This window comes from Leptosomus discolor, chromosome 1 (assembly GCF_034619465.1).
Source record: "Leptosomus discolor isolate bLepDis1 chromosome 1, bLepDis1.hap2, whole genome shotgun sequence".
Taxonomy (NCBI): domain Eukaryota; kingdom Metazoa; phylum Chordata; class Aves; order Leptosomiformes; family Leptosomidae; genus Leptosomus; species Leptosomus discolor.
Window position 1 is genome coordinate 16,195,774 of NC_141391.1, and position 25,276 is coordinate 16,221,049.

Below are 25,276 nucleotides of genomic sequence, written 5' to 3' on the forward strand. Positions count from 1 at the left end.
GTGGTGTTTAATAATATTCTTCTGGAAATTATTAAATGATGCACATTTTCCATGACAGACAGACATTGCTTAATGAGTTAATATGCCTCAGCAAAATGCAATCAAAAAGAAATTCACTGTCAACAGTTTAACCATGGCTATACACAGAGCTGAAAATGAGACAACTAACCTCAGATAACTAAGATTAATGCATATATGACAAAGTTATAATAATCCATATAAACCAAACAAACCCCAAACCAAATAATGATAATTAAATCTCAAGCACAGTTTTGTTTCCCAGTAACACAACTGCAAAACAAATCAATATTTTCAACAAACAAGTGCCCTATCTTCATTGCCTGCACGGGGAAACACAGCACTCCTCGAACTGCAGTGAGAAGGATGTAAAGGGAGGGTTGTCTCTCCCTTTTTCTGTAGTGGGGGCTTCTCCTGGGCAACTGTGGGCAGCTCTAGGCAAGAGGCAGGAGTACAGTCCAGGTAGGTAGTGACCAGAATCAGCCCCAGCCCACAGAGCCCCCTCTTGCCAAAGCACCTGGCTGACGGCTCATGTGGAGTCACCATGGCAAAAGTACCAGCCTCCGCACCCCCCTACCACCACCAGTGTCCCAGCTTATGCAAAGCGCCTACTAATTTCAGCACATGATTTGCTCAAGTACAAACAGTGAGATTTGACTTTACTGGCGTGTTATTTCATGTAGTTATGGATTTTCTTCATTATATCTCACTCTGTTGGGCCAGAACGCTGGGAAGTTCCCTCTCAGAGTGGGATGAACCATTTAAAACTCATATAGGCTCAAATTCCGTCTTCATTTATACCCACAAAACCCTGCTAAGCATCAGGACAGTTAAGCAGGTAGAAATGGCAGCAGAATTTGAGTGTAGGAACTGGTGAGTGAGAAACAGAAAAAACGCTATTTCATTGCCAGCTACCACAAATACCTACACAACTGGTGTTTAATTTCAGTGGGCATTGTGTACCTAAGGACTGTAAGTGAGCTTTTTCTCAATCCTCAGAATCTAGCTACAGATAACCATAATCTTATATTCTTGGATGCTGATACATAAATCTATGATATACCTGTTTATCTGCCATGGCACTAATCAGCACAGCTATGCTGAAACACAGCGATCTTTTTTGCTAATTGCAAAGGCAGGCTAGTAGCAAAGTTCAAATGATTAGTGAGTAAAGGTCCTCAGAGCAATCCTGCTTAAAAGTAAATGTCCGGTAAGCTGCAAATAGTGTGTCTTGGTTTTTTCCTTTTATTTTTATTTTTTTTTATCGGGGTGGTCTTGAACTGCAGATACAATCACAACGCTCATGATGATCCAGCTGTATATCTACTAAGGCCATGTTGTTTCTGGTTCTGCCTCTTCTTCTGGGATGCCCAGCCTCAGGGACGAATTTCAGCACCTGGGAGGATCAACAGAAATGCATTGATTAGAAAACACTATTAGAGATTTGAGGAGGAGTGTTGGGGCCCTGAGGGCACTAACAGCCCTTAATGGCCCTGACCAGCATTAATTTAGACACATTTTTGTTTTACTTCCAGCTTTTTCTTTCCACTCTGTGACATCCTGCTGCACTGTTTGTCCTGGAGCTCTGACAGATTGGATTATTCCCTACATTGGGTATCTTTATATCATGCGGTTCCTTAATCATGTCCAGAGTTGCTCATTTGCATGCAAATTATCAAGCATGTTTCCTTTGGCTCATCTTTCTAGTCCCATACATACTTTAATTGCTCTGCCCCTTCTCTCACTTGTATAATATTTCTGCTTTAAACAAGGAACTTTTTTTAATGCAATTTTAAATTTCTGAAGCGCATACCACTAGAATTGGTTCAAAAATGAAGTGTCTTTAGGAGGCAGAAGGAGATGAATGGAGCTTGCGCAAAATATGTGCCAGATCTGATCGAGTTTCTCTGGAATCTGACTTTTGATGGCTTATCTTAAAAATCTCTGCCTCCATTTAAATAATTTTTTAAGAATTTACTGTGTATAATGTGAAAACAACCAACCAACCAACCCCTATTTCCTAGGGAAGTATACATCATACAGAAAACTTCTGAAAAAATTCTATTTGGGCAAGGTAACCCCAAGACCCCCAAAAAAGAAGTCTGTAGGTCATAAAGAAGAGGGAAAGAGGCAATGAGCACAAGTTGCAACAAAAGAAATTTTATTTGGGTATACGAAAGAAAATACTGAGAGTGGTTGAACACAGGAGCAGGTTGCCCAGAGAGGTTTCAGAAACCTTAACAGGACAAGGCCCTGAGCAACCTCATCTAACTTCAAAATTCTCCCTGCTTTGAATGGGAGACTGGGCTAGATGACCCCCAGAGCTGCCTTCCAACCTGTATTATTATCTATGATTCTCTGAAAATGGTCTTGTGGATATGTGGAAAACAGCCATAATGCCGCATCTTATCTAATCTTCTGTGATAGCATAAGTATGTAAAACATGGACTAGAAAAAGCTGAGGAGGATGGCAGTTTAGGGGCATGCTTTGCGAGCCCACCGTTGGAGGTTGAGTTGCTGTGTAAGAGTGCATACCCCCACTAGCATGGTGGCGCAGGTTGAGGGGAGGAAATATTCTGTTTTGTTTCATTAGTTTGCTGTTGATGGGCCTACAGTAGTTTAACAAAAGAGAGATTAATTTCCAGTTTCTGCCCTGAAGCTCAAATACTAGTTTGGATTAGGTACAACAAATAAGTTAAGACTAAGTACACTAAGTCTCCTACAGCATTTTTTGTCCCCAAATCTCACAGCACACTGCACAGAAAGATATGCATCAATGTCAAACTTGTATAGATGGAGAATCTGAAGCTGATTTGCTGAAGGCTCTGCAACACATCAGTAGAAAAACTACCAGGACCTTTCCCTTTTGAAATTACTTACTTACTGATGGGGAGCAGGACACAGAGAAAGCAAGGTTGCAGCTCCACAGCTGGTGGTAGGCATGTGGGCCGGTTCTGCTCTCTATATCTTTAAGTACTTGAGTCAAGAAACCACGCACTGCTAAGGTACTAGAGCTAACACATCTCACCTCTTTGCACACTGTTGTGACTCATGCTAGCTTGGCCAAGTGACTGCTAGATCAGCTAGATTTGTCATGCTTGTCCAAAAGATGGAGAGAAGTCTGTCTTGTCTATGACTGCCAAAGCCACTGGTCAAGTAGGAAGTGGGACCTAAACTTCTTTAGTGTCTCAACCAAAGAAATACCCGCACTTCTGCCCTGAGTAACAGGTCCCCTAACTAACAGATCATACTGTTATTCAATTAATAATCCTCTTTTTTTCACAAAGTACTTTTCTGTGATTTGATGTCACAACACCATACAAGAATTGAGATGATCTCGGGAAGGAGAAGGAATAAGGGGCTGCAAACCAGATCAACAACGATTTAGCAGTTTCAATAGAATTAGAAAGTCCCCAAAAGTAAGTGTGAATGACTCGCCAAAGGTTAACCATGGAAGCTGTGCAGAGCGAGTGGGGAAGGGCAGGCAGGTGAGCAGCCTTCAGGAGGATACCATTTATTCTCTGCCATTAACGCCTGGACGGTACGAAGGCCATGGGATGTAACAGAAGTGATAAGCACTGAAGACAGCCTATTATTTTGTCCTCCTTTTTGTGATGAAATTTATGTTTAACCCATGTAATACTGAGAGGAAGGACTGTGCCTAAGCAATGTACAGACATGCTGCTTTAATGCGTTGGGAAGACAAAATCACTTTTCCCTGTTAGAAATTCAGAGACATGTCATTTTTTATTTTTTATTTTAAAGCAAGAAAATTGTAACAGATTTGAATTTATTTCAAACATTCACTCCTTCAATATATGCAATAAATCCTGATGGACACCAGGACAATCCACTGTACCACACTGTCATCCAAAACAGAGGAACTGAACCCAATCAGGTTGCTGCAATTATTACAGAGCTGAAAACAGACTGCATCTTCAAAGACTCTTTTTTTAAGAAAACATACTTTTAAAACAAAGTACAGCTGCTGATGCTGAGCCCATGATAAAACTCTTTATTTAAAGAAGTCTTTCAGCAAAATCTGAAAGATTCAGATGATTGGCAGTTTGAAAGATCATAGGTAGGTAGATCTGCTTTTTCCAATTGAGAGCAAATGAAAGTATGCAATGGGATGAGAGCAAAGATGTGGGCTGTATTTAAGCTAACAGACCTCCTGACAGCTTGGGGATTTTCTCTTTATTTTGTATTAAGAAACATAAGCACAGTATATGGGCTTTGTTGATAAGAGAAGAAAAATGAATTGGCAGGCACTTCCCCAGACGAAACAGGGATGCAGTGTTTGAATATAGCTGAATTTATGGAATTATAGAATCATTTAGGTTGGAAAAGACATTTAAGATCATCAAATCCAATCATTAACCTAGCACTGCCAAGTTCACCACTAAACCATGTCCCTAAGTGCCACATCTAGCTCTCCAGGGACAATGACTCAACCGCTTCCCTGGGCAGCCTCTTCCAATGCTTGACAACCTTAGGGTAAAGAAATTTTCCCTAAAGTCCAATCTAACCCCCTCCTGGCACAACTTGAGGCCATTTCCTCTTGTCCTATCACTTGTTACTTGGGAGAACAGATCGACCCCCACCTCACTACACCCTCCTTCCAGGTAGCTGAGGTAGTTTCAGGTAGAGAGCGATCAGGTCTCCCCTCAGCCTCCTTTTCTCCAGGCTAAACAACCCCAGTTCCCTCAGCCCCTCCTCATCAGACCTGTTCTCCAGACCCTTCACCAGCTTCGTTGCCCTTCTCTGAACACGCTCCAGCACCTCAATGTCTTTCTTGTAGTGAGGGGCCCAAAACTGCACACAGGATTCGAGGTGCAGCCGCATCAGTGCTGACTACAGAGGCACGATCACTTCCCTACTCCTGCTGGCCACTCTATTGCTGATAGAGGCCAGGATGCTGTTGGCCTTCTCAGCCACCTAGGCACACTGTTGGCTCAAGTTCAGCTGACTGTCAACCAGCACCCCCAGGTCCTTTTCTGCTGGGCAGCTTTCCAGCCACTCATCCTCAAGCCTGTAGCACTGCATGAGGTTGTTGTGACCCAAGTGCAGGACCTGACACGTTGCCTTGTTGAACCTCATACAGTTGCCCTCAGCAATTTGATCCAGCCTGTCCAGATCCCTCTGTAGGACTGCTTTAATAGCTGATCACAGAACTGATGTTCAAAGCCCTCTGTCCAGCTTCTATCTAAGTTTTAGTTTCAGTTACACACAAGGGAATTGAAAAGAATTAAGAATAGAGGCCATTTCTGGTGACCACAGTAGTTGAAAGAAAACCCCTTATTCTGAAAATTGCTGCTGTTTATTCATTACATGGTCACATCCTTAAAGGTAAGAACTACTGAATTAATTAAAACAGATCAAAGAAATTTTGTTCAAGACACTCTATTGCTCCTTTTGTGATGGGATCAGTAGCTGTAAGAAAATATCTATGTGAGGAAGGTCTGGAATGCTCAAAAGGTTTGTTTTGTGTGGCTGAAAAAGAATAACTTTGCAGTTTTCAAACTAAAGGAGCAATGTCTGCCACTACTAATCAAAATGTGGTGCCTCAGCTGTTCAGACCATTGCCTCACAGTGTATAACTACAGTCATATCCCCTTGATCAAACACTGAGTTAATTATGGCCATAAAACTATTAAAGCAATTTAAAAAAAAATCAAGACAGAGGACAGCTTCTGAGCTGGATTTGGTCTTTATAGGTAATACAAAAAAGGGTATCAGGGCCTTGTAGCATTTCTGGTACAGACAGCTCCATAGAAGCACACCAATATGCTGGATGGCATTTTACTTTGTAGATATGACTGAGCATCTGAGGCATTTCAAGGTGAGGTGACTTGTGGACACTGCATAATTTTCCTTGGAGGCAGTGGTGAAGAACATATAAAGAAAATGCTTACATATGGTTCCCTGCCAGCAACCTTGCTCATTGATCGTGCATTGAATTTGGATGCCAGCTTCTGAAATACTCTTTAAATAAGAGAGCAAAGCCATCACAAAAACTGGAATCTGGAAACTGAAGCCAGAAAAACTCAAACTGGAATTAGGGAACCCTTGTTTAAGTCAGGCCAACTCATTGCCTAGACAGCCCTCCAAGGAACTGGTGGGTTTCCAGCTGTTTGAGGACAACAGAAAATAGCTGCCTTTCCAGAAGGTATATAGTACAACTTTGGAACTTGCTTCAGGGGCAGCAAGGTGCTCTCCAGTGGCCTGTGGAGCACAGGAGGTCAGGGCTGATGGCTCTGTGCACCCTCTAATCTCGTCTGAGGAGACCAGAGCAGTGATGACTGCTGGGGAAAGGACTCAGCTGGAGAGTTCACCTTGACGCATAACCAGCATTTCTCCAGTAGAAGCAGCAACAAAGAGGTGACTCCAGAGAACGATTCACCTGCAACACCCATCTCTGGTGGGGCTAGCTCTGATAACTAGGAAAGGAGTCCAAAGGCTGGACTCACAGCTTTAGATGTGTGGAGCCAGATGAGGTGAATGACTCCTTCCAGCATTTGCTGATGGTCCAAGCCATGTACCATTTATATTTGAAGTCAGGCAACATTTAGCCATGACAGTCCATGATTCTGATTTCTGTTTTAATAAAAGCAGAGAGTAATAGGATATCCAGTCAACACTTCTTAAAAACAATAATAAAATAAGGGGTATCCAGTTGCTTATAGCCTTTTTTCACTTATTATCATTTACTTCATTTATTAGGAACTATAGTAACATTCTTTGTTAAATTCTTGACCAGTAGATTAAACACCAATAGAAATCTGAAGCCCTCTCAAAAATCAGCTCTTTATTTTTTTTTTTCTGATTAGCTTAAGAAGACTTCAGATAATCAATAACATGACTATGACTTAACAAATATGTGGTTAGCTTCATATTCTACTGACACAAAATGGAGAGCAACTCTGGATGCTATTTTAGATAGTGAAATTTGTACTTTGCTGAATTTATTTTAAAATCCTGCTACGCAGCATTATCTAATCTCTTTCTGCTCATCTAAAAATACCATCATTCTAGCACGCAAACCAAATTATATTTGTCTGAGATTCATGAAAGAGGAATCATTGAAACTGCAAAACATTCAACACAGATCCAAGCTCTGATACAGATGAAAAATCTTACTTGCAATTTTTGAAAGTTATCTAATCCAAAGGTCACACACAGTTTAGTGGCGCTCTGAGCATAAAAAACCAAGCATTATGGGAATGTGGCTCATAATTTAGCATAAGAGCCTTTATTCTAGTAGGAACATAGCCTAAAATAACGACACAGACCCAAAGCTGTATTCTTTCTTACCAGAGATAATTGTAGGATATCACGATCAAGAAAAAAGTTTGTTTGCTGATCGGTGGTAGCATTCAAACTAAGGGATTATTCCCCCTTCCCAAATTGCCTCTCTGTCCAGACATGTACCACAGGATGCCTCACTTGCTTAACTTCCAGAAGGCATCCCAAGAACTTCCATTTTCATGTAGTAAAAAATGAACCTTTTTTCTCTCACTGCACCTCTGTGCTCTTTCTGCTCATCCTATGACCTAGCAGTCATTTCTGACTCATTCTGTTTCCTTGTATTTGCATTCCAAACAAATCCCATTGCTGCTTCTTGTATAATATTTCTATGCGTTACCTCTTTTGTCAGGTTAATTCTGTGCCTTTATTACCATAACAACCTTTTATCTCCTTTATACATGTACTATCAACTCCAGGACATGCAATAATCAGACCATATTCCTTGCATGCTGATTTGACGATGCTAGCTCTTTTTAATCCCTTAGCAAATTTCCTTTGTTGTATCAGCAGCATTTGTATGTTATGTTTCCCTGTGTAAAGAAATTTTGTTATGTTTCCCTGTGTAAAGAAAGGGTTAGAATTACTGTCTGTCTCTCAAGTGCCTCCTTAAGGTTTGCTTCTCATTTCTCTGAAAAAAAAAAAAAAGGAAAAAAAAGGAAAAAAAAAAAAAAAAAAGCTCCCACAGCACCAGATGGTATTTGTTACATTCGCTAACTCCATTGCAACAACTCCTTTGTCTTACTGAAGTCCCATGTCACCTTGTTCTTTTCTCTCCTGCTCCCCTGTTCTTTTCTCCCCAGAAATATTCCTATTGTCTTGGTTTCCCTTTGCAATGTTGGGTCCTATTAAAGCTGTTTCTAAGCCCTAGCAACTTGTGCAAAGACTTAGTATTGTGTAGGTACTCTGAGCTGCCTGCTACCTCTCTCAGTGCAGCAAGAGGTCAGGAAATCTAAACCTTGTCATTGAGAATTAATTGCATGTATGTCCTGTGAAGGCACTAGACAAGCTCCAGTCATTATGAAACTTAAATGGAGGTATAACGCTTCAAAAAGGGGAGAATATGGGGGAGAGAGAAGAAGCATCATATAGACAGTGAAAAATGCATCAGTCCTTACAGGAGAGACAAGTAAGTAGGTAAAAGATGCAATTAGCTTTCATCACTCTGCTTTTTTCCTTATATGCCTTTTAGCTGTGTTGTTCAGTACTGTGTTTATGCAGGTTTATACACTCTGACAAATTCTGGTTGCTACCTTAAGAGCATTTATTCCTTGTGGAAACTCATTTCACATCTCATCAGTTACAGCAATGAGATGGGGAAACTGATTTCTTGTTTCTCTGAGGTATGTGCATGCTGGGTGGATGGCACAGCTGCAGCCTGGGCTGAACTGAGTCCTGGCCTGAGTTCCCCCACACCTCCTCTGGCTGGGTGATCTCCAGGTTTAGAGCCCCCTTCTTTAAAGAGCAGCTCCAGGCATTTTCAAAGGAATGCACTGCAATGGAAAACACACTTTCATTTCAGCTCCTCTTTAGCAAGTTAGACAGCATTAGATGTGGGCATTTGATTAAGGTGTGCTGAATCCATTTCCATGTATTGGTTTGTCTTTCCCTTGCACAGAGCCCTGCCACTTAACTCAGTATCACTTCTGGTAGACTGTGCCTGAGAGATGTTTTGAGACACTGCCAGCACTTGGCCTGTTTGGTTTGCAGGGCTTGTGACACTATATGGTAAAGTCATGACTATTTGTCCTTGAGCTCTGGTCTTAAGCAAACCCAGAAGACGTGGAAAACCACAAAGCATCACAAGGCTTTTGCAAAAAAAAAAACCCACCCATAAAACTATCTGTTTACTCAAGTCATGAACCCATTTACTTCTGGAAACTGCTGAGTATTTTGGTAAAGTTATGGCAAACTTCCAGGTTATAAAAAAGACCCGGGATCTTGTTATTAGCAAATATTTCCCAGGGCAATATAGAAAAAGATACCCCTTACCATGGCATTCTCATTTTCTCATTTTCCCTGCTGTTGCATTACTTCTTACAATTGGACATGATAGCAAAGAGCTGTACAGTCTGTTCAGGGAACTGGAGCAGCACTCACAGCTTGGGGAAATTAAAGGCTACACATGATAGCTATTAGTCCTGTGATACTAAGAGGGAGTGCTCAGTGATGAGTACAGTGCGAGGCTTTGAATAGGAACTAAAGGGGAACTAAAAAACATTAAGAGCATAAGGAGAAGATAGTCTTGAAATCTCTCTGGACTAGAAGCCTCTCTTTCAACTAACACTCTGGGCATTAGTGTCCCCACAGCTGCTGGCACACAGCTACTCCAGCATGGCAAGGCACTGGCTACAAAGCCAAAAAGGAGCTTATTGCTTCTGGAAAATTTGCCTGCCTGTCTTTCTCATCCAGATATACTGGTGAGCTCAGAAATGCCAGACAACTTTTAAGTGATTTCCAGTTGCATTTTTACTGTTGAGGACAAGCATGCCCATGTGCAGGACAAAAAGCTCTGGCGGGTCCAGGAGCTCAGTGAATGAAGCTCCAGGATAGCTGTTAGGCAAAATCAGCCTGGCAAGAGAAGCGGACTGGGGTCTGCAGGATTCAGTTTCACTGTTACAAACACCTTCTTTGCTTCACTACCTTATGCTTCCTTCCGGTGTTTTTTGCAAGTAAATCAAAGTAATTGAATCTGGCCTACATTCTCCTGCAGCAGAATGTACAGATTTCTAACCAAATTAACAGTGATGGGGATTTCATAAAGTGTGAAGCTCTGTCCTTTGTTATGCAACTAAAGCCTTTTTTGGTTAAGGTGAGTGGGTTTCAAATCATCTTCAAAAAGAGTAAACCAGCTCCATGGTTCTAAAACTGGCATGATGAGAGGCCCCTCCTCAGTGCGTTTACTGCTAGCCATTTAAATAAAATCAGAGTTAAGTGTCGGAGGAGAATAAAGAATAAAACTGATTAGCTGTGCATGGCTAATAATAATAATAAAGTGGAAAATATTTTGGACTAAAAATAATGGACACATCTTTAGTATGTCATATGTGGATTTATCTGCATGACTTTCATTCACGTAAATGGGAGCCACTTGGCTAAATTTCTGCTCAGTGAGCTGTTAATTCATCCCTAAGGGATTAAGTTTAAATTTAAACTTAAAAAAACCATTTAATGTTAAAGCTGAAACACTGCCTGAATTCATAAGGTTTTCAGAGAACAAAGAAGTAGTGAAATAAATTAGCAGTTGATGTATTAGTGTGAACATTGAACTTCCTGAATCTAGTGATGAATTTGGGGCGGTTGTAAGTGGTGACATTGTGGTTATGACCAATACCTGGCTAGTGTGATATTCTGGTGTCCCAGCACCAGATGCTCCCAAACACCTGATAAAAAATAAATGCTTGATAACATGTTTATAATCAGCATTTTTTTTCTAGCTATTGTCAACAGTTGGCTTAAGTTCTGATACAGATGTGACCCAGGATTCTTTAGTTTATATTTTACTTCTAGTTCTCTCAGAAACTTTCTGTATTGCGCACCATTCATATTTAAGGATTAAAATTCCATATAGATTTATTGTGCAAAAAAATTTAAATTCCTTTTTATAATTTTAAATGAGCTCCCTTTCACTCTCTTGTTCTTTTCTGAAGAAAAAGATTATTTAGGCAGATCTAATTTTCCTTTAGGTACTAATCACTAATCTTTCACTGTGTCCTCTCTTGTTCCAAATTTTTTCTAAATGAAATTATCCAAAACTTTTGAGTCACTTTCCTTACAAATGTTTTTGATGTCTGTCTTCTTCTGTATCTCTCTTGATGTGTGTTTTTTGCTTCTATATATCTTTACTCCTGCCTGCATCATTCTAAGAACCAACGGTCAAAACCCAGTGTAAGTACCTCACCAATTTATCCAGGCTGTTACATATAATAATAATATATACAATATATATATAATATATATTATATAATAACATAATATATATATATATGTGAGATATATATTTGCTGTTATTACCTGTTCGCCTCTATTCCTGCAGAAGACAGACACTTGATTTTTCCCTATCACCACTGCACTAAATAACAGTTTTTCTGAAGCTCTTCATGGTGATCCACTACTTGACCTTTAGTCCAACTTCTAACCCTCATTTCTCCCTCCTCCCCTCACACACTCAGTGTTATATGAATAAATAGTTGACAGTAGTCATCCTAATGCTTGCTGCTTTTCTAAGCTGCATTTATAAGTAGTTACATGGGCCTTCTGAAATCCCTCACAGCCTTCTCTGCTGTTAAAGTATGTTATCTCCTGTGCTAGCCTGTCATTTTTGCCACCTTTCTGTTCACCTCCCTCCAGATCGATCATACATGAAATAACACCTAATCCGTGTGCTGAGAGCACCTACAAATGGTCCCTTCCTATGTAGAAATTGTTCATCTCTTCCACCTCTTTGCTCTTTATCTCTTAACCAGCTTCTAATACATGTCTGATGTTGTCTGGTTGACTGTTTGCACTCTGAAGGAGTTGCCAGGTCTTTCAGCATTCTTGTACAATGTTGTGGTGCTGTATAAATATTTATTCATACATAAGGCATTCTGAGTTCATTTTATCGGCTATAGTCATCTAGGTGTTTTATACCTATTAATTTTTTTTCCAATTAACTTTTCTACCACTGAGATAAGGCTTTCCGCTCTGTAATTACCAGGGTCATCCCCTGCATCTTGTTTAAAATTAGATAAAATATTGACCATTCTCTAGTCCTAGCTGATGTGTAGTATGCTGCATTCTTCAGTTAATAGTGAGAAAAAATCTCTTACCTTTGAAAAGAGTGATAACACTGCTCACAGCAAGGCAAAGGTCTGACCTTCAATGGCCTTCTGCTATAGTAGCTCTAGGGTCTCCCAAGTTAATGCCTTTATGATATGAGCCCACATCACATCCCGATTTAAAGTCCATAAAATTCATTTTCACTTGAGACTTAAATCAAGTGGTAAATCAGTCTCTTATAAAAGATCTGTGTCAGAAATTAAGTCAGCATGGCATGCAGCTATCTACTTTCAGATAATTGGAAGAATAATACCAAGTAACCCTCCTAGGTACGTTCACTTTAGTGAATATTGTTCACATCTGTTTCTGAAAATGCTTATTTAAAGGTAAGAATATAAAATGTTCTTTCCTTGTTTTTTGCCTCTCTAAATGTGATCTGAATGGATTAAAAATAAATGTAACGGACTTTGTTCTTGTGCAAAAATTTTGCCTTCCTAAAAAATCACTGAGTGGGAAAAAAGCTAAGGCTGAAAGATTCAGCTGCTTCCTACAGGTAATAAACCTCAAAGGGAAGAGAGTTTACAAGTGGCTTAATTGTCATTTCCAAGCATGGTCATAAGTTTAAAAGATATAGCACAAAACAAGAGGAAGTGCAGTCAAACATCTCAAAGAACACATGTCTCTCTGTTACTAAAAAGAATGTTCCCAGTGGTATACACATTCATGTTCTATCAGTCCTTTGCTGGGAAAAATCAGCCCAACGTAAACCTCAGTCTTGCAACAAAGTTCACTAGGAAGCTGTGGTAGCATCCACACAGACAGGTGGCAAAAGTTGTCTCCAATTTCTTCTAAATTAACTTACCTATAAATACCTGTTAACACCCCTTTCTAACACATATATAACCTCCTTCCACTCTGCTCATTCACTGCTTCCAAATGCTTTTCACTGGGTGATGTTGTGGCCTTAAAGACATTAATATTAACCTTATTTAAAATCAGGCCTTCCTGCAGGTTGACTCCATGGGTGTGTGTCTCTCCATGGCTTACTGCAGTGGAAGGTATGAATGCTGCTCCATGAGGTACCAAGCTGGTATCTAGCATCGACAGCTAAAGCAATGCCATTACCTATGTCTAGGCACTCTAAGGATACCTAAACCTGTCTGGAAGCCTAAGCAGATCCTTCACCTCAGAAAGAGTAGTGACCACAGGGGGCATTCACTTAAAGACTCTGGTCTCTCTCAAATGATACCATCTTTGGCTGTGACACTTCTATGCAGTCAGTGATTTTTTGCCCATTGATTTTTGCACTGCAGATCCAACATAATAATCAATATAAGCATGACAATATAAGATGATAATGATAATATAAAATGATATAGCATAATGATAATATAACATGGTATAGCATGATCAATAGAACATGACAATCCACATAAGTAGCACACATGGCTCTGAGAAAAGCCTTCGGAATACATGTAAGCAATAAATATCCAAAAGAAGTACCAAAGAAAAGAAAAAGAGTGAAAATACCTCATGATATTTTTTCACTGTTTTCCCTGACATGCACGTGCAGGATTTCCAGTTCGAAGTCCCACAGCCACAGTTTCCTCCACAGCGCTGGACAAGGAGGCAGCGGGGGAAGAAAACTACATTTGTCAGCTTCAGTTCCTCCCTTAAATTGACAGAGTAGTTTCTCGGAGTGCAGCTGTAACGTTTCACATCATCATTCAACCTGTCCAGGTCAACTGCAATGCAAAAGAAGCTTCATTAGTAAGGTTTGAGTGGGACATTCCTCTGGTTTATACTCCTCCCCAGGCAGTCAATAACACAAAGTGATGTGACACTAGTTAGAAAATATGTGAAGTATAGCGGTGATTTCTGAACAGATAAACATAAACCTACCATTTTTAAATCATTACAGGTGGCCATCCAGGCTCTCATCCTGCTCCCACCCACTCCCATAGCAGAGCTCACACTGACAATAAAGATGAAAGGAAGGCTTGCAGTAAAATATTGGCCTGAAAGCTGAAGATTGGTTATTTGCTTTGTCACTGATCTGTTGGATCCTTGGGTAAGAGATTCCATCTCTGCTACTCTCTTCCTTCCTCTGCTTATACCTGGCTTAGATGATGAGCTCTTTTTGTTATTATGGACATAACTCCTTTTGCTTAACTGCAGGCATACAAAAGGCAAACACTTTAAACAAGGATTTTCCTGTGGTCAGTAGAGAAATGACTTTGGGGATTGATTCATCCCTTCCTCACAAAAGCACTTAGGACAGGTGGCATGACTTGCTTTCTCAAGTTGCCTGTCTGTATTGTTTATGGCCAGAGTCTAGATAACTCTCTTTTAGATGGAGAAATCAATCTAAGCAATATTAATTTCAGCTGGTAAATGCTACTATAATAGGCATACAAATAAATACAATTAGAACTAATGAGCTTCATTGAATGCCAGTAGTTGGTTGGCGTTTAAATGCCTGGTATCTTGGTGAGATATGTCATGTAAACAAGTAGTAAAGCCAACCATAAAAATAACTTATAGACTATCAACTGTGAATTTAAGTGTTATTTCTAGCTTTAGCTTGTAAAGCTAAAGCAAAACAAAAAAAACACTTCCATAAATAAATTTTTCACAATTGTAGCACAGATAAAAGTAACAAATTTAATGAGCTTTATTTCTGTAGAAGTTTTCTGTTTTCTTTTTCCCTCTTTTTTTCTGCTTTCTTCTTTTCCTTAGCATTCTGTCCACCAACTATGTGTTCAAAAGCTCAATAATTCATTCACGACTGGTGGACACGAATGTGTGTTGAGTTCCCAACCCAAACAGTATTTGCTAATAGAAACATCAACAGGGAGATAGGAACATCTCAAATGAGAACTGCAGTGTTTGTGAACATAGCAGATTTTCATGGGCATGTTTAATAGCTCAACAGCATCTCTTGTCCTGAGTGCATCTACGCTTGTGCTTTACTATAAACATGTGAAAACCTCCAACAAAGACACCTCATACCTTCTGTGACTCGTTCCTTGTCACCATCACAAAGTAAATTGTGGAAAAAGCTGTGATTTGTAAATATCACGCACCTTTACATTCTGGCCAGGAGATGTGCACAAGGCAGATATGCAAGAGGCAAGGGTACGTAAATGTCATGAGTGTTATTATAGAAATTCATAGCAGCTTCACTTTTCTGGCAAGGTGTTATCTCAGTCAATGGGAATTTAGATAAATTGCTATTTTATAGCAATTGTGATATATCTCACCATGAAATCTCATGGGTTCTCTCCAAAGAGCTAGCATCTCTCCAAAAGAGGTATATATCATCCTCCTGATATAAGCACAAAATCAATGGGGCTGCTGGTATACTCATACACTGGGAGAAAAATATACTCCGAATGTCCACAGCCAGGACTTAGAAGTCCAGAGAATATTGATTTCTTTGTTTTAACAGGTGATATTTTCTTCTCCACTATCATTTTCCAAAGCCACTCCTTCTCATTGCAGGTGCTCAGGCTAATTCTTCTCACTCCTCTAACGTTCTCATCAGGACCTTTGCTATCAGGTTTGCTTACCAATAAAGCAAAGACGTACGGGGCTACTATTAATTTCGTCTGACTGCTGTGAAGGAAAAATTAACCAAAGGAAGCAGAGGGCAGAAAATACTCTGCCTTCATGATTAATAAGATTTCCTGAGGGGAAAGCCTGGATCGTCCACACTGTGGCACTACAGCAATCCAGGGGAATGGACGTTGATATGAGCAGGCTCCTATTCAGACAGGCTGGCTGTGGAGTAGATGGCATTTGCCGATGGTGCATCTCTAGACAGTGATAGAATAAAATGCTCAAAGGCTTAATTCAGCCTTAATTCATCTGAGGTAACATAGGAAACAAGGCTTCCAGTAACAAACTGGTTACTAGAGAGGGCCCAGACCCAGGTCATATGAACAGACATCTGTGTTCCAGAGAAGATGTTTGGGGGACGAGCAAAATTTGCGCTATCACAGATGAAATTTCCCCTCAAGCTCAACATTCCTTCCTGCATTGAACTGATACCTATTATCACTGCTGTGTTATCAAGACAGAAATGAGTCTGTAACGAGACTGGCAGAGGGGGAAAGCACCGGCATTTAAAGGACCAGGGTGGGGGGGGCTTTCCTGCAGAGAGCATATTATATCCATCACAGTGTTACACACATTAGCTTTAGTACTTAAGCTGCTCAATTTAAATGGCAAGGGGTGACCTGGCAAAGGGCTTTCACTGGAGGGAAGGCTTTGCTCACTAGCCTTCAAAAGCCTAGTTTTGATGACTTTCAGAAGTCTTTGCAGGATCTCTTAGGCTGTAGCTGAGTCTGTGGAGAACTGTTGATTTGCTCGAAGCATAGGGAGGAACAGCCAGATAATTAGGATAATAGTTTTCTCTATGCAGTATGAGGGAACCAGCTGTTTTCAAAGAGAGTTCAAAATTTTCCCTGGATGCATTCTTCAGGAATTCTGTTCTCTACCAGTGGCAAAATACATTTTATTTAGTGTATTTTTCTATGACAAACTGCATTTGAAAAACCTATAGGAAATTTTCCAACGGAAAATTGCATGAATTTTCCTTGGTATCACACTCAAGGCATTCTGATCCTGACTTCTTAGTAGTTTTCGGGACCCCAAATCCCAGAGTTACCAGTTAAGATGTGAATTCTCAGCACTTTGTCGTACCCCCAGGTACCAGAGTCCAGGTTGAGATGGACAAACACAATAGCAGAGAGGTCTTGGTGATGCTGAAATCATGAAAATAAAAAACTTCAAGCAGAGAAGGAAAGACTAAATAAAGGGTTCAAGAGATACACAAGTCAAACTCCACAAAAATTAATCTGGAAGTGAACACTTATGCTATTTCTGACTCTGCTCTACAGAAATCCAGTGCCTGGTGGGATAAGGTGAGCACTCAATGTCTCCTGTGAACAGCCTATACTGTACTCTGGTAGCATCAAACTGACACTCAAGAACAGTTGCCATTGCCTAATGAGCTTTAGACCATGGTTTGCAGCCCCTTAACAAAAGAACACATTTTGCTCTGAACAACTCTCTCTGCTGAAAGCATCGATATGTATTTTTCCCTGTCTTGGGATTGGTTTACTGTCTGGAGCCAGTCCATTTTCTCATCCACATAACAATGAGATTTTACAGTACAGTCAGTTTCATGCATCACTGCACTGCTGTGACTAAAATGTAACCGAGCCTTGGTGTGATTGGTGTGAAATCCTGCTGCTTTACTTATCAAGGACTGAAACCACTGGAGTCCTTAATTTAAAACTAGAACTAAAAGGTTCTGTAGACTGGATGCAAATAACTTCAAAGTGTTACTACAGCATGTCTGCATCAGAGATTCCATTTAAAGGCATGGCAGACATAAAAAGATGCACTGGAGCAGTAAGCTGGATCCTTGGGGTACAGTGTTTGCCCCCTTCTTCCCCTTAAATCCTAAGCTTAGATTCACCCTCATTTCACATAGCGCCATGGCATGTGCTTACCTTGAAACACTATCTTAATCAGAGGTAAGCACTGAAATCAGGGACTGCAGCTAATACCATGTTTTATTCAGAAGGGACAGCCTCTGAATATTGGACAGATTGGAGGGAAAACCTGTGTTGCTGGTCACTGATTAATTTTAAAAAGACAGGTGGTCTGTTAGAGTTTCTTTTAAAAGTTTATCTAGTCCAAATTCATACATGGCCCTAACATTGTCATACCTGAAAATTCTGCACTTTTTTTCATGCATTGGCCACAGACCAGAGCTGAGGTTTAAGAGATGGTAGCCACCTTGCCACAGTATCCCTATACCACACATCAAGGCCATCTACAAGCAAAGCAAGGATTCAGGCAGGTGCAGACCAGTCAGCCAAACAACAGCCCAAGGTAAAATTAAGTGGTAAATCCTCCTGGAAGCAATGTCCAGGCACATGAAAGACAAGAGGATGACTGGGAACAGCCAGAATAGATTTACCAAGGGCAAATTGTGATGGACCAACCTGAGAGTCTGCTATGATGAGACAACTGTCTCGCTAGATGAGGGGAAAGCAGCAGAGGCATCTGCTGATTTTTGACAGTGATCCATAGCACCCTTGCAGCCAAAGTTCTGAGATATAATGGGATAGGTGGACTACAAATTTGGTAGATAACTAGAAGGTCCAAGAGGCTTGAGCAAAATGGTCAGCAATTCCAAGTACAACTGGTGGCTGATTACTAGCAGTGTTCCTCAGGGAGTAATGCTGAGGTCAATACTGCTAAAGACCTTCACTAATGATCTGAACAATGAAATTATATGAATCTTCAGCAAGTTTGTCTCACATCACATTAGGGAAATTTGTCCACGTGCTGCATTTCAGAAGGACCTCAGCAAGCTGGGGAAATGTGCTATCAAGAACCTCATGACGTTCAGTGATGACAAACAGAAATTCCTCCACCTGACATGGAATAACCCCATACACCAGTCCAGACTGAGGACACCCTGGCTAAGCAGAAGCTTTGCAAAAAAAGCCTTGGCATCTTGTTAGGCAGCAGGTTTGAACATGAGTCAGCTGTTTGCCTTGCAGTGACAGAGGTTGCACACTGAGCTGCATTAGTAAGAATGTGCAGCCTGTTGAGGAAGGTGAATATTCCCCTTCATTCAGCTCTTGTGAAGCTGCATCTGAACAAACTAGGAGTTAAGTAAGGGTGACCATGATGATTAAGGTCCAAAATAACCAGTGAGGCTCAGGGAACCAGATTTATTTAGTCTGGAAGAAGATTAAAGGGGGTTCTAATATCTAAAGGGGGTTCTAATATCTAAAATGGGATACAGGGAGGATGGAGCCAGTCTTTTCTTGGATGTGCACAGCAAAAATACAAAGGGCAAAAATCACAAGTTGCAGCAAGCTGACATTTCAGTGACCTCTAAAGAAAAACTAATTACCATGAGGGTGGTCAAACACTGGGACAAGTCATCCAAAAGCTTGTGGAAACGCTCTAGTTAGAAATACTCAAAACTTTACTAGAGAAGGCCCTAAGTAACCTGATTTAACTTCAAGGTTGATCCTGCACTGAGCAGAGGTTTGGATGAGATGATCCACAGAGTGCCCTTGTAACCAAAAATATTCTATTAATCTATGATTAATATTAAACTGACACAATGTCTATATGTCTGCTGTCCTTCCTGAAAGGGTATTAACATCACTATCCATATGGATGGCTAAAGTTTAAAAGTCTGATTTTGGTCTGTTATGAAGGCAATGTGGATGTGTGGAACCAGATTTCAGCATGACACCCTATACAAGACGATGTTGATGACAGGCCACATTAAAAATCACCTGCATGTAGACAGACTATAAGACTTAGATCCTCGAAGATGTTAAAATACTTAACTCTCAGTGAAGTGAATTGCCCACATTGTATAGGGAAGGGGTGCAGCCTTCCCAACCACTGACCATCCTCCCCTGGATGTCAAACAGAAATCTACATCTCCTTGGGCCTCCTGCCAAAGGCATGCAAACCAGTGCCAATTCTGCTAAAATTTCTAACTATTGTGCTGGTTTTGGCAGGTAATGACATGTACTCATGAAAGGGGCCTGCACTTGTTAGCTTGCCCCTGTTCATATTTTGTGTGTCAGCAAGGGATGGAACCGCAGTGTGGTTAGAACATTGTGCGTCAAGTAGGGATCCAGAGCTCAGTTCTAGTTTGACTCATCCCTTTTCAGGTGTGGCTTGCAGTTTATAACAGAGGTGGTTGTGCTGCTGTTTTAATTTTGACTCTCATCTTTAAAAAATTCCTCTTATAGATCATGGAATTTCTGAGACCTATGAATGCACTGAACACTTACTCCCCAGCATTCATGCTCTGCTAGCACAAAGGTGTGTGCCAGGGCTGTGTCAGGTAGACTATAGGCACTGTACAAGCAGTTAAAAGACATTCTGATCAGTGCTGTAGCTGACTGAAGCTATCGTGTGGTTGAACTTGAGTTGGAAAATGCAGTCCTATACATGTGATGAACATCTTCCACTAGTTAAATCACTGAAATGCACTGACACTAACAAAATTATTATTCTTACCGAATGTTGACCAAATCCTGTGTCTTTCAGTCTTCAACACATATGGCTGATGGTTTTCACTGTTCCACTGAACATGCTTAACGATACCACAATAAGCACTTCATTAAATATACGTGAAAACTTGTGAGCTGTCCAAGTCTTGTGTGAGCTAGGGATCCTGCAACTTGCATTTACTACAGAATCACAATGCCAAGACAAACCTCCTCAATACAGCAACTATTATTTTAGAGGAATGAGAGATCAGAATTTCAGTGGGATTGTAACTGTCCGCATGAAACATGGTTCATAATATATAGGCCTATTATGGACTGGCAAACTAATATCAGCTGTGGTATGGGTCAAGTAGCAAAAGCAGGCCAAACTATCAGTGTCATAAATGGACATAGCTTTATTGAAATTAATGGAATTGAGTAGCTTATTCCAGTGATAAATAATAAGCTGCAAGTTTCACTAGCATTTTAAAATAGAGTTTAATAAGAAAAGCTTTCAGTGCAGTGACCGACAATAATGTCATGTAAAGCATGAGGGAAAATCTCATTTGTCACAGAGGTGGAAGAGTATGGATGTAGATCTGAACTAGAGTGTGATATGAATGAATGTGTGTAGTTTGCACGCAACAGACAAGTTGGTTCCCAACTGATGAAGGGTGGAAAAAATATCCTTTATTTTAAGCACAGGGAATATGTTAAATTAGCAGTTATTTGAGAAGGTATTTCACCTACTTGGAATATTCACATTTGCTGTGAGTGAGCGGGCATTCAGCATTCGTGATGCCTGCACTCCCTGTCTGGTGCACTGAAACTTGCTGGCAGCCATCCCAGAACCTTTCAAGGAAGAGTACATGGACGTTTGCAGTAATTTATTGGCCGCTGTTTGCAAACTCCTGAGAAATTACATTCCTGAGTTAAAATTTTAACTTCTTGCTAGACCATTGTAAGTAGTGACAATTAAAAACTACCGTTAAGGACATGGCAAAATTTGCCTGATCTTGGGAATCTGTTTGTCAATGGACAGCAGAAACATTCTATGAAGACTTGTGGTCTCATCTCGCTACTCCACTTCTAGAAAGCAGTGTGGGTATGCCAGCAAGTGTTTATTTACTTAACTTGTAAAACTGTCACTGCAAGAATGTCCCACCTGATTAATTTCTTCTGATTGATAGCCAAAGGCTTCTTGCACACCATTTCCAAAAAAGAAAATGGGCTCAGAGGCATGTGTAGTCTTGTTAATTACCAGAATGTACGTATCTACATGTGTTCCTGCTTCCTACATTGATTTGTGGAGGAAAAAAAAATCAAACCCAAATCATTCCTTTTTAAGATGACCCTTTTCTCTAGGTACCATCCCCTAGACATTTGGATCTATTTCTACGATAAGAAACAGTGAACTTCTTTCTCCTTTCTTTCTTCATTTGTACACAAGCCATTTCACAGGCAGAGGTCTTTTTAAATTATAAAGCCTTTTTCAATAGGATGTAAAACTTCAAAGTGAACAACAAAAGATAAATGCAAACAAGCATGTGGGAAAAGTTAAATAATCTTTAATTGATGGTTGGAACTGTTTACAACATATCTCTGAGGAGCTCTTCTAATATTATCAAGTAGATACAGGGATGTTTTCAAAAATGTAAACTGTAGGATGAAGAGATTTCCTTCAAACATGTCTGAATGCTCCTTATGACTCTCTAAAAGAATTGAAACTTATTTGTCCAGAAGATCAACATAATTGTAGAGTATGGCTGTTTTCTTTTTTATAGCTACCTGTGTTCTTGATAAGAAAGTATTAAATAATCCAATGGCCTGTGATATCCTTTTAGAGATGCTTTATATTTGTAACAGACAAATTACTATGACATAAAGGTCAGCTACAACATATCACAGCAATGCAAAAGGAATTAATTTGAAGGATATACTTTATTTGGTATGACCTGCTTTTTTTCCTAAGAGTCTAGGATGAGCTTAAGGCTGAATATTCACGCTTTCAGGATTTCTGAAATGCAGCAATGGCTAGCAAACCTTTTTGAGTATATATACAACTGCTGCAAAGGTATTTGAAATTGACTTGTCATATTTTCTTGTAGGAGGTGTACACTGTAGTTCACAGTTTATACAAGGCCTCTCGTTTAAGGATTTTGAAAATGTGAATGTTAGTTTTCCCCTTTCTTTTCTGTCCTTTTCTGCCAGTCTGGGTTTCACTGTGATTCTATAGTTAACTTTTACTGGAGTGGTTAACAGGAAACCTCACTGAAGATATGCAGAATTAAATTTCAAGCCTCATGTAGTTATTAGCAAGACACACCTGATGATACCAATATCTCACTTCAACAGTGTAAACAGAAGGAAATGCATTTAACTCAACAGAGTTGCATCAGTATTGTAGAGGTGTGAGATCAGATTTTTGTAGATGGAATGGAGTTATACATACAGATTTAATGAACATATTCTTAATCTTTAAGGTTCTTGCAGGAGGTATCCAGGGAGGGATCGATCTGTGTATGTGTATATTGATATGTATAAATATATGATGGGAAGGAATAAAGAAGACAGAGCCAGAGTCTTCTTTGAAAGGACAAGAGGTACTGGATTCAAATTGTAACACAGGAAAGCCTATTTAAGTATTAAAAAAACCCCAAAATTTTTGTTTGTTTGTTCAGAGAGTGGTCAGACACAGGTTGTCCAGAGAGGTTGTGTAGCTTCCATCCTTGGAGATATTAAAAACCTGACTGAATCACGGTCCCAAGCATCCTGCTACTGGTGACCCCTGCCTTCAGCAGAGGGGATGGACTAGACAAACTCCTGAGGTGCCTTCCCACTTCATCTGTTCCATGATTCTGTGAGTTTCAGCTATGCTAAAGTACTGTACTTATTTCCTTGACTCTGATCCTTATCTTTGTAGATTATCGATTGCCAGATTAAGAAAACATACCATTTAAATATAATTTATCACATATCCCCATTATCAGAATTGGTATTCAGCAACACTGCTTCTTAAGCTCAATTTTGTGGCACAATCTGGTATGGGCAGAGAGTTGGATAGGAACAAAATCATTAGTGATTCATTTATACCATTTATATGACATGTTCTGAAAATGCTGTGAAAGACAGGCAGCGATTACATCAAATTGTTCTTATCTGCCTCAGGGCTGTTCTAACTAAGGATAAAAAAACCCCAAGCTGCAAGCAGAAACAGATAGATATCTGAAATAAATGATGATATAATCTATTAATCTCTTTGCTGCAAGGTTATCCCAGTGCCTATAAACATTCCTCAGAGATCCACAGTGTCTGTGTTTAAAAGCCACCAAGCATTTCTAATTTAAGGACTTGTTAAAGCTATTTCCTACTCCTGACATCATCCAAGAACAAGCCTTTAATCTTGTCAGAAGTTTATGACTAAATTCTTAACTGAAACTTTTTAAGGATTTGATTGTGGTGAGGTACTTTTGTCCAGAGGGCTGCTAACAGTCAGGGAATTTGGCCTTTAGTTTGAAGACAAAAGAAAAACTGTTATAAAACCTTTTTTCTTATTCCTGTAACTAAAACAACAACAACAAAAATCCTATTAAAATAAACCGAGTGTTAAAATAATAACTGGAAGGCTCCTTATGTTTTTTACAGTGTTTCGTTATGCAAGAAGCTAAATTACATTTATACTAAATGGAGAAACCTTTATGCATCTGAATATTTTGAGCACCACCGGATCAGATTGATACCTCTAGCCTACACAATCAGCATCAATAAAGCAGCATATGCTTATATATACATGGTCATTTAAATATGGGTTACCAAATATGATCTGAGAATCAAATGAAATCTGGAGAGTAGAACCAGCACAGGAAATCAGGTTTCTAATCAGTTTCTATTAAAATCAAAACAGACACTTTATTTCTTTTGTTTACATGTCTATTGGTGCCAAATCCAGCCTAGGACTAAGGGACACACAGATCATGTTTCACAGACCCCTAAATGAGATCAAACTGATCTCAGAAGTGATGCAGTGGCAGTTAGGAGACATTTTTCACAAAACATGGGCTGCTGTCGTTGCCTGAAATTTCTGACGTACCAAAAGAGACCATAGTAAAATCACTTTTCACTGGATGGGTGCTCAGGGCTTTATCGCAGATTCCTTTGAAGTGCTGAGCCCAAAACCAGAGATGGCCAACATGTGTTGGAAACTGTACACCAAGTTGGCTGCACTTCTACTAAAACACTGTACGTGCCTGAGGTCATTCTCCTGCACAAAGGACCACAGCCATGCGACAGCTCACATTCCTACCACTTACCTCTTACTCTCCAAGACAAGGTGGCCACATGCAAACTACCCACCAGGAATGGCAGCTGGCCTCTTCCAACTCCTGGTTCACGCCCAGCAATGACCCAGGAGAGTGATGTTTAGCCTACGCCAAAACTAAGCGGAGTGCAAGCTGGTATTTTAAAAGTAAGGTGATTGGAGTTCAGGGCCTGGAACATTCCTTAACACTATTTTCCCTAATACAGATGCAGCCTATATATCCCTTTTAAGATCAAAGCCTCATCATTTGATAGCAAGTAAGTTACAAACACAGAATTAAAATCCTCTCTCCCTGCTTAGCACATGCATAACATAGGGGGGATTGGATTTGAGATGCAAAAAAATAGTAGATTGCACAGAATGAGAACGGTGATTTGGGCATTACAATTTTAAAGTTATAAAGAAGAATGTATATGAATATGTAACTTGGAAATGGAAGACAATATTAGCAAGAGATCTTAAATAAAATATTTCACTCCAGATCTTCTGCGAAAACTACAGCAATTGTCATCTTGGAGAATCCTAACAGACCTCCTAGATTGGCACTTGCACATAAAGGGCAATTTCATCAGGCCCTCAGTGCATGGTTACCCCAGAGCACAACTGTCTCTTCCAAATGGTGTTTCTTTATCATTACGGTTTTGTACTGCCAGCTTAACATTCCTTTGCTTCACCATTTGGTGGATGATTTGAACTAACAGAAGGAAACAAGAAACTTAACCCAGAAATGTGTGCTTTGCTCAATTACAGACAACCATAATAATGTTCCCCTCCAACATAATGAAAAACAGTGAGATGTTCACATCCTAAAAAAACAGCTGCATAT

At 40.0% G+C, this 25,276-nt stretch overlaps 1 protein-coding gene across 2 annotated transcripts in view; it reads right to left on the reverse strand.

Annotated features, from left to right (window-relative positions):
* Positions 1-1,279: 1,279 nt before the first annotated feature.
* The window catches only part of PDGFD (platelet derived growth factor D), a 143,372-nt gene continuing 119,375 nt past the window's right edge, over positions 1,280-25,276 (reverse strand). For both annotated transcript variants that reach the window (XM_086481764.1, XM_086481763.1), the window contains 2 exons: positions 13,615-13,829; positions 1,280-1,414 (listed from right to left, as the gene is read on the reverse strand). In XM_086481764.1, the coding sequence (XP_086337890.1) occupies positions 1,280-1,414; positions 13,615-13,829 (350 nt within the window). The remainder of the gene's footprint in view (positions 1,415-13,614; positions 13,830-25,276) is intronic.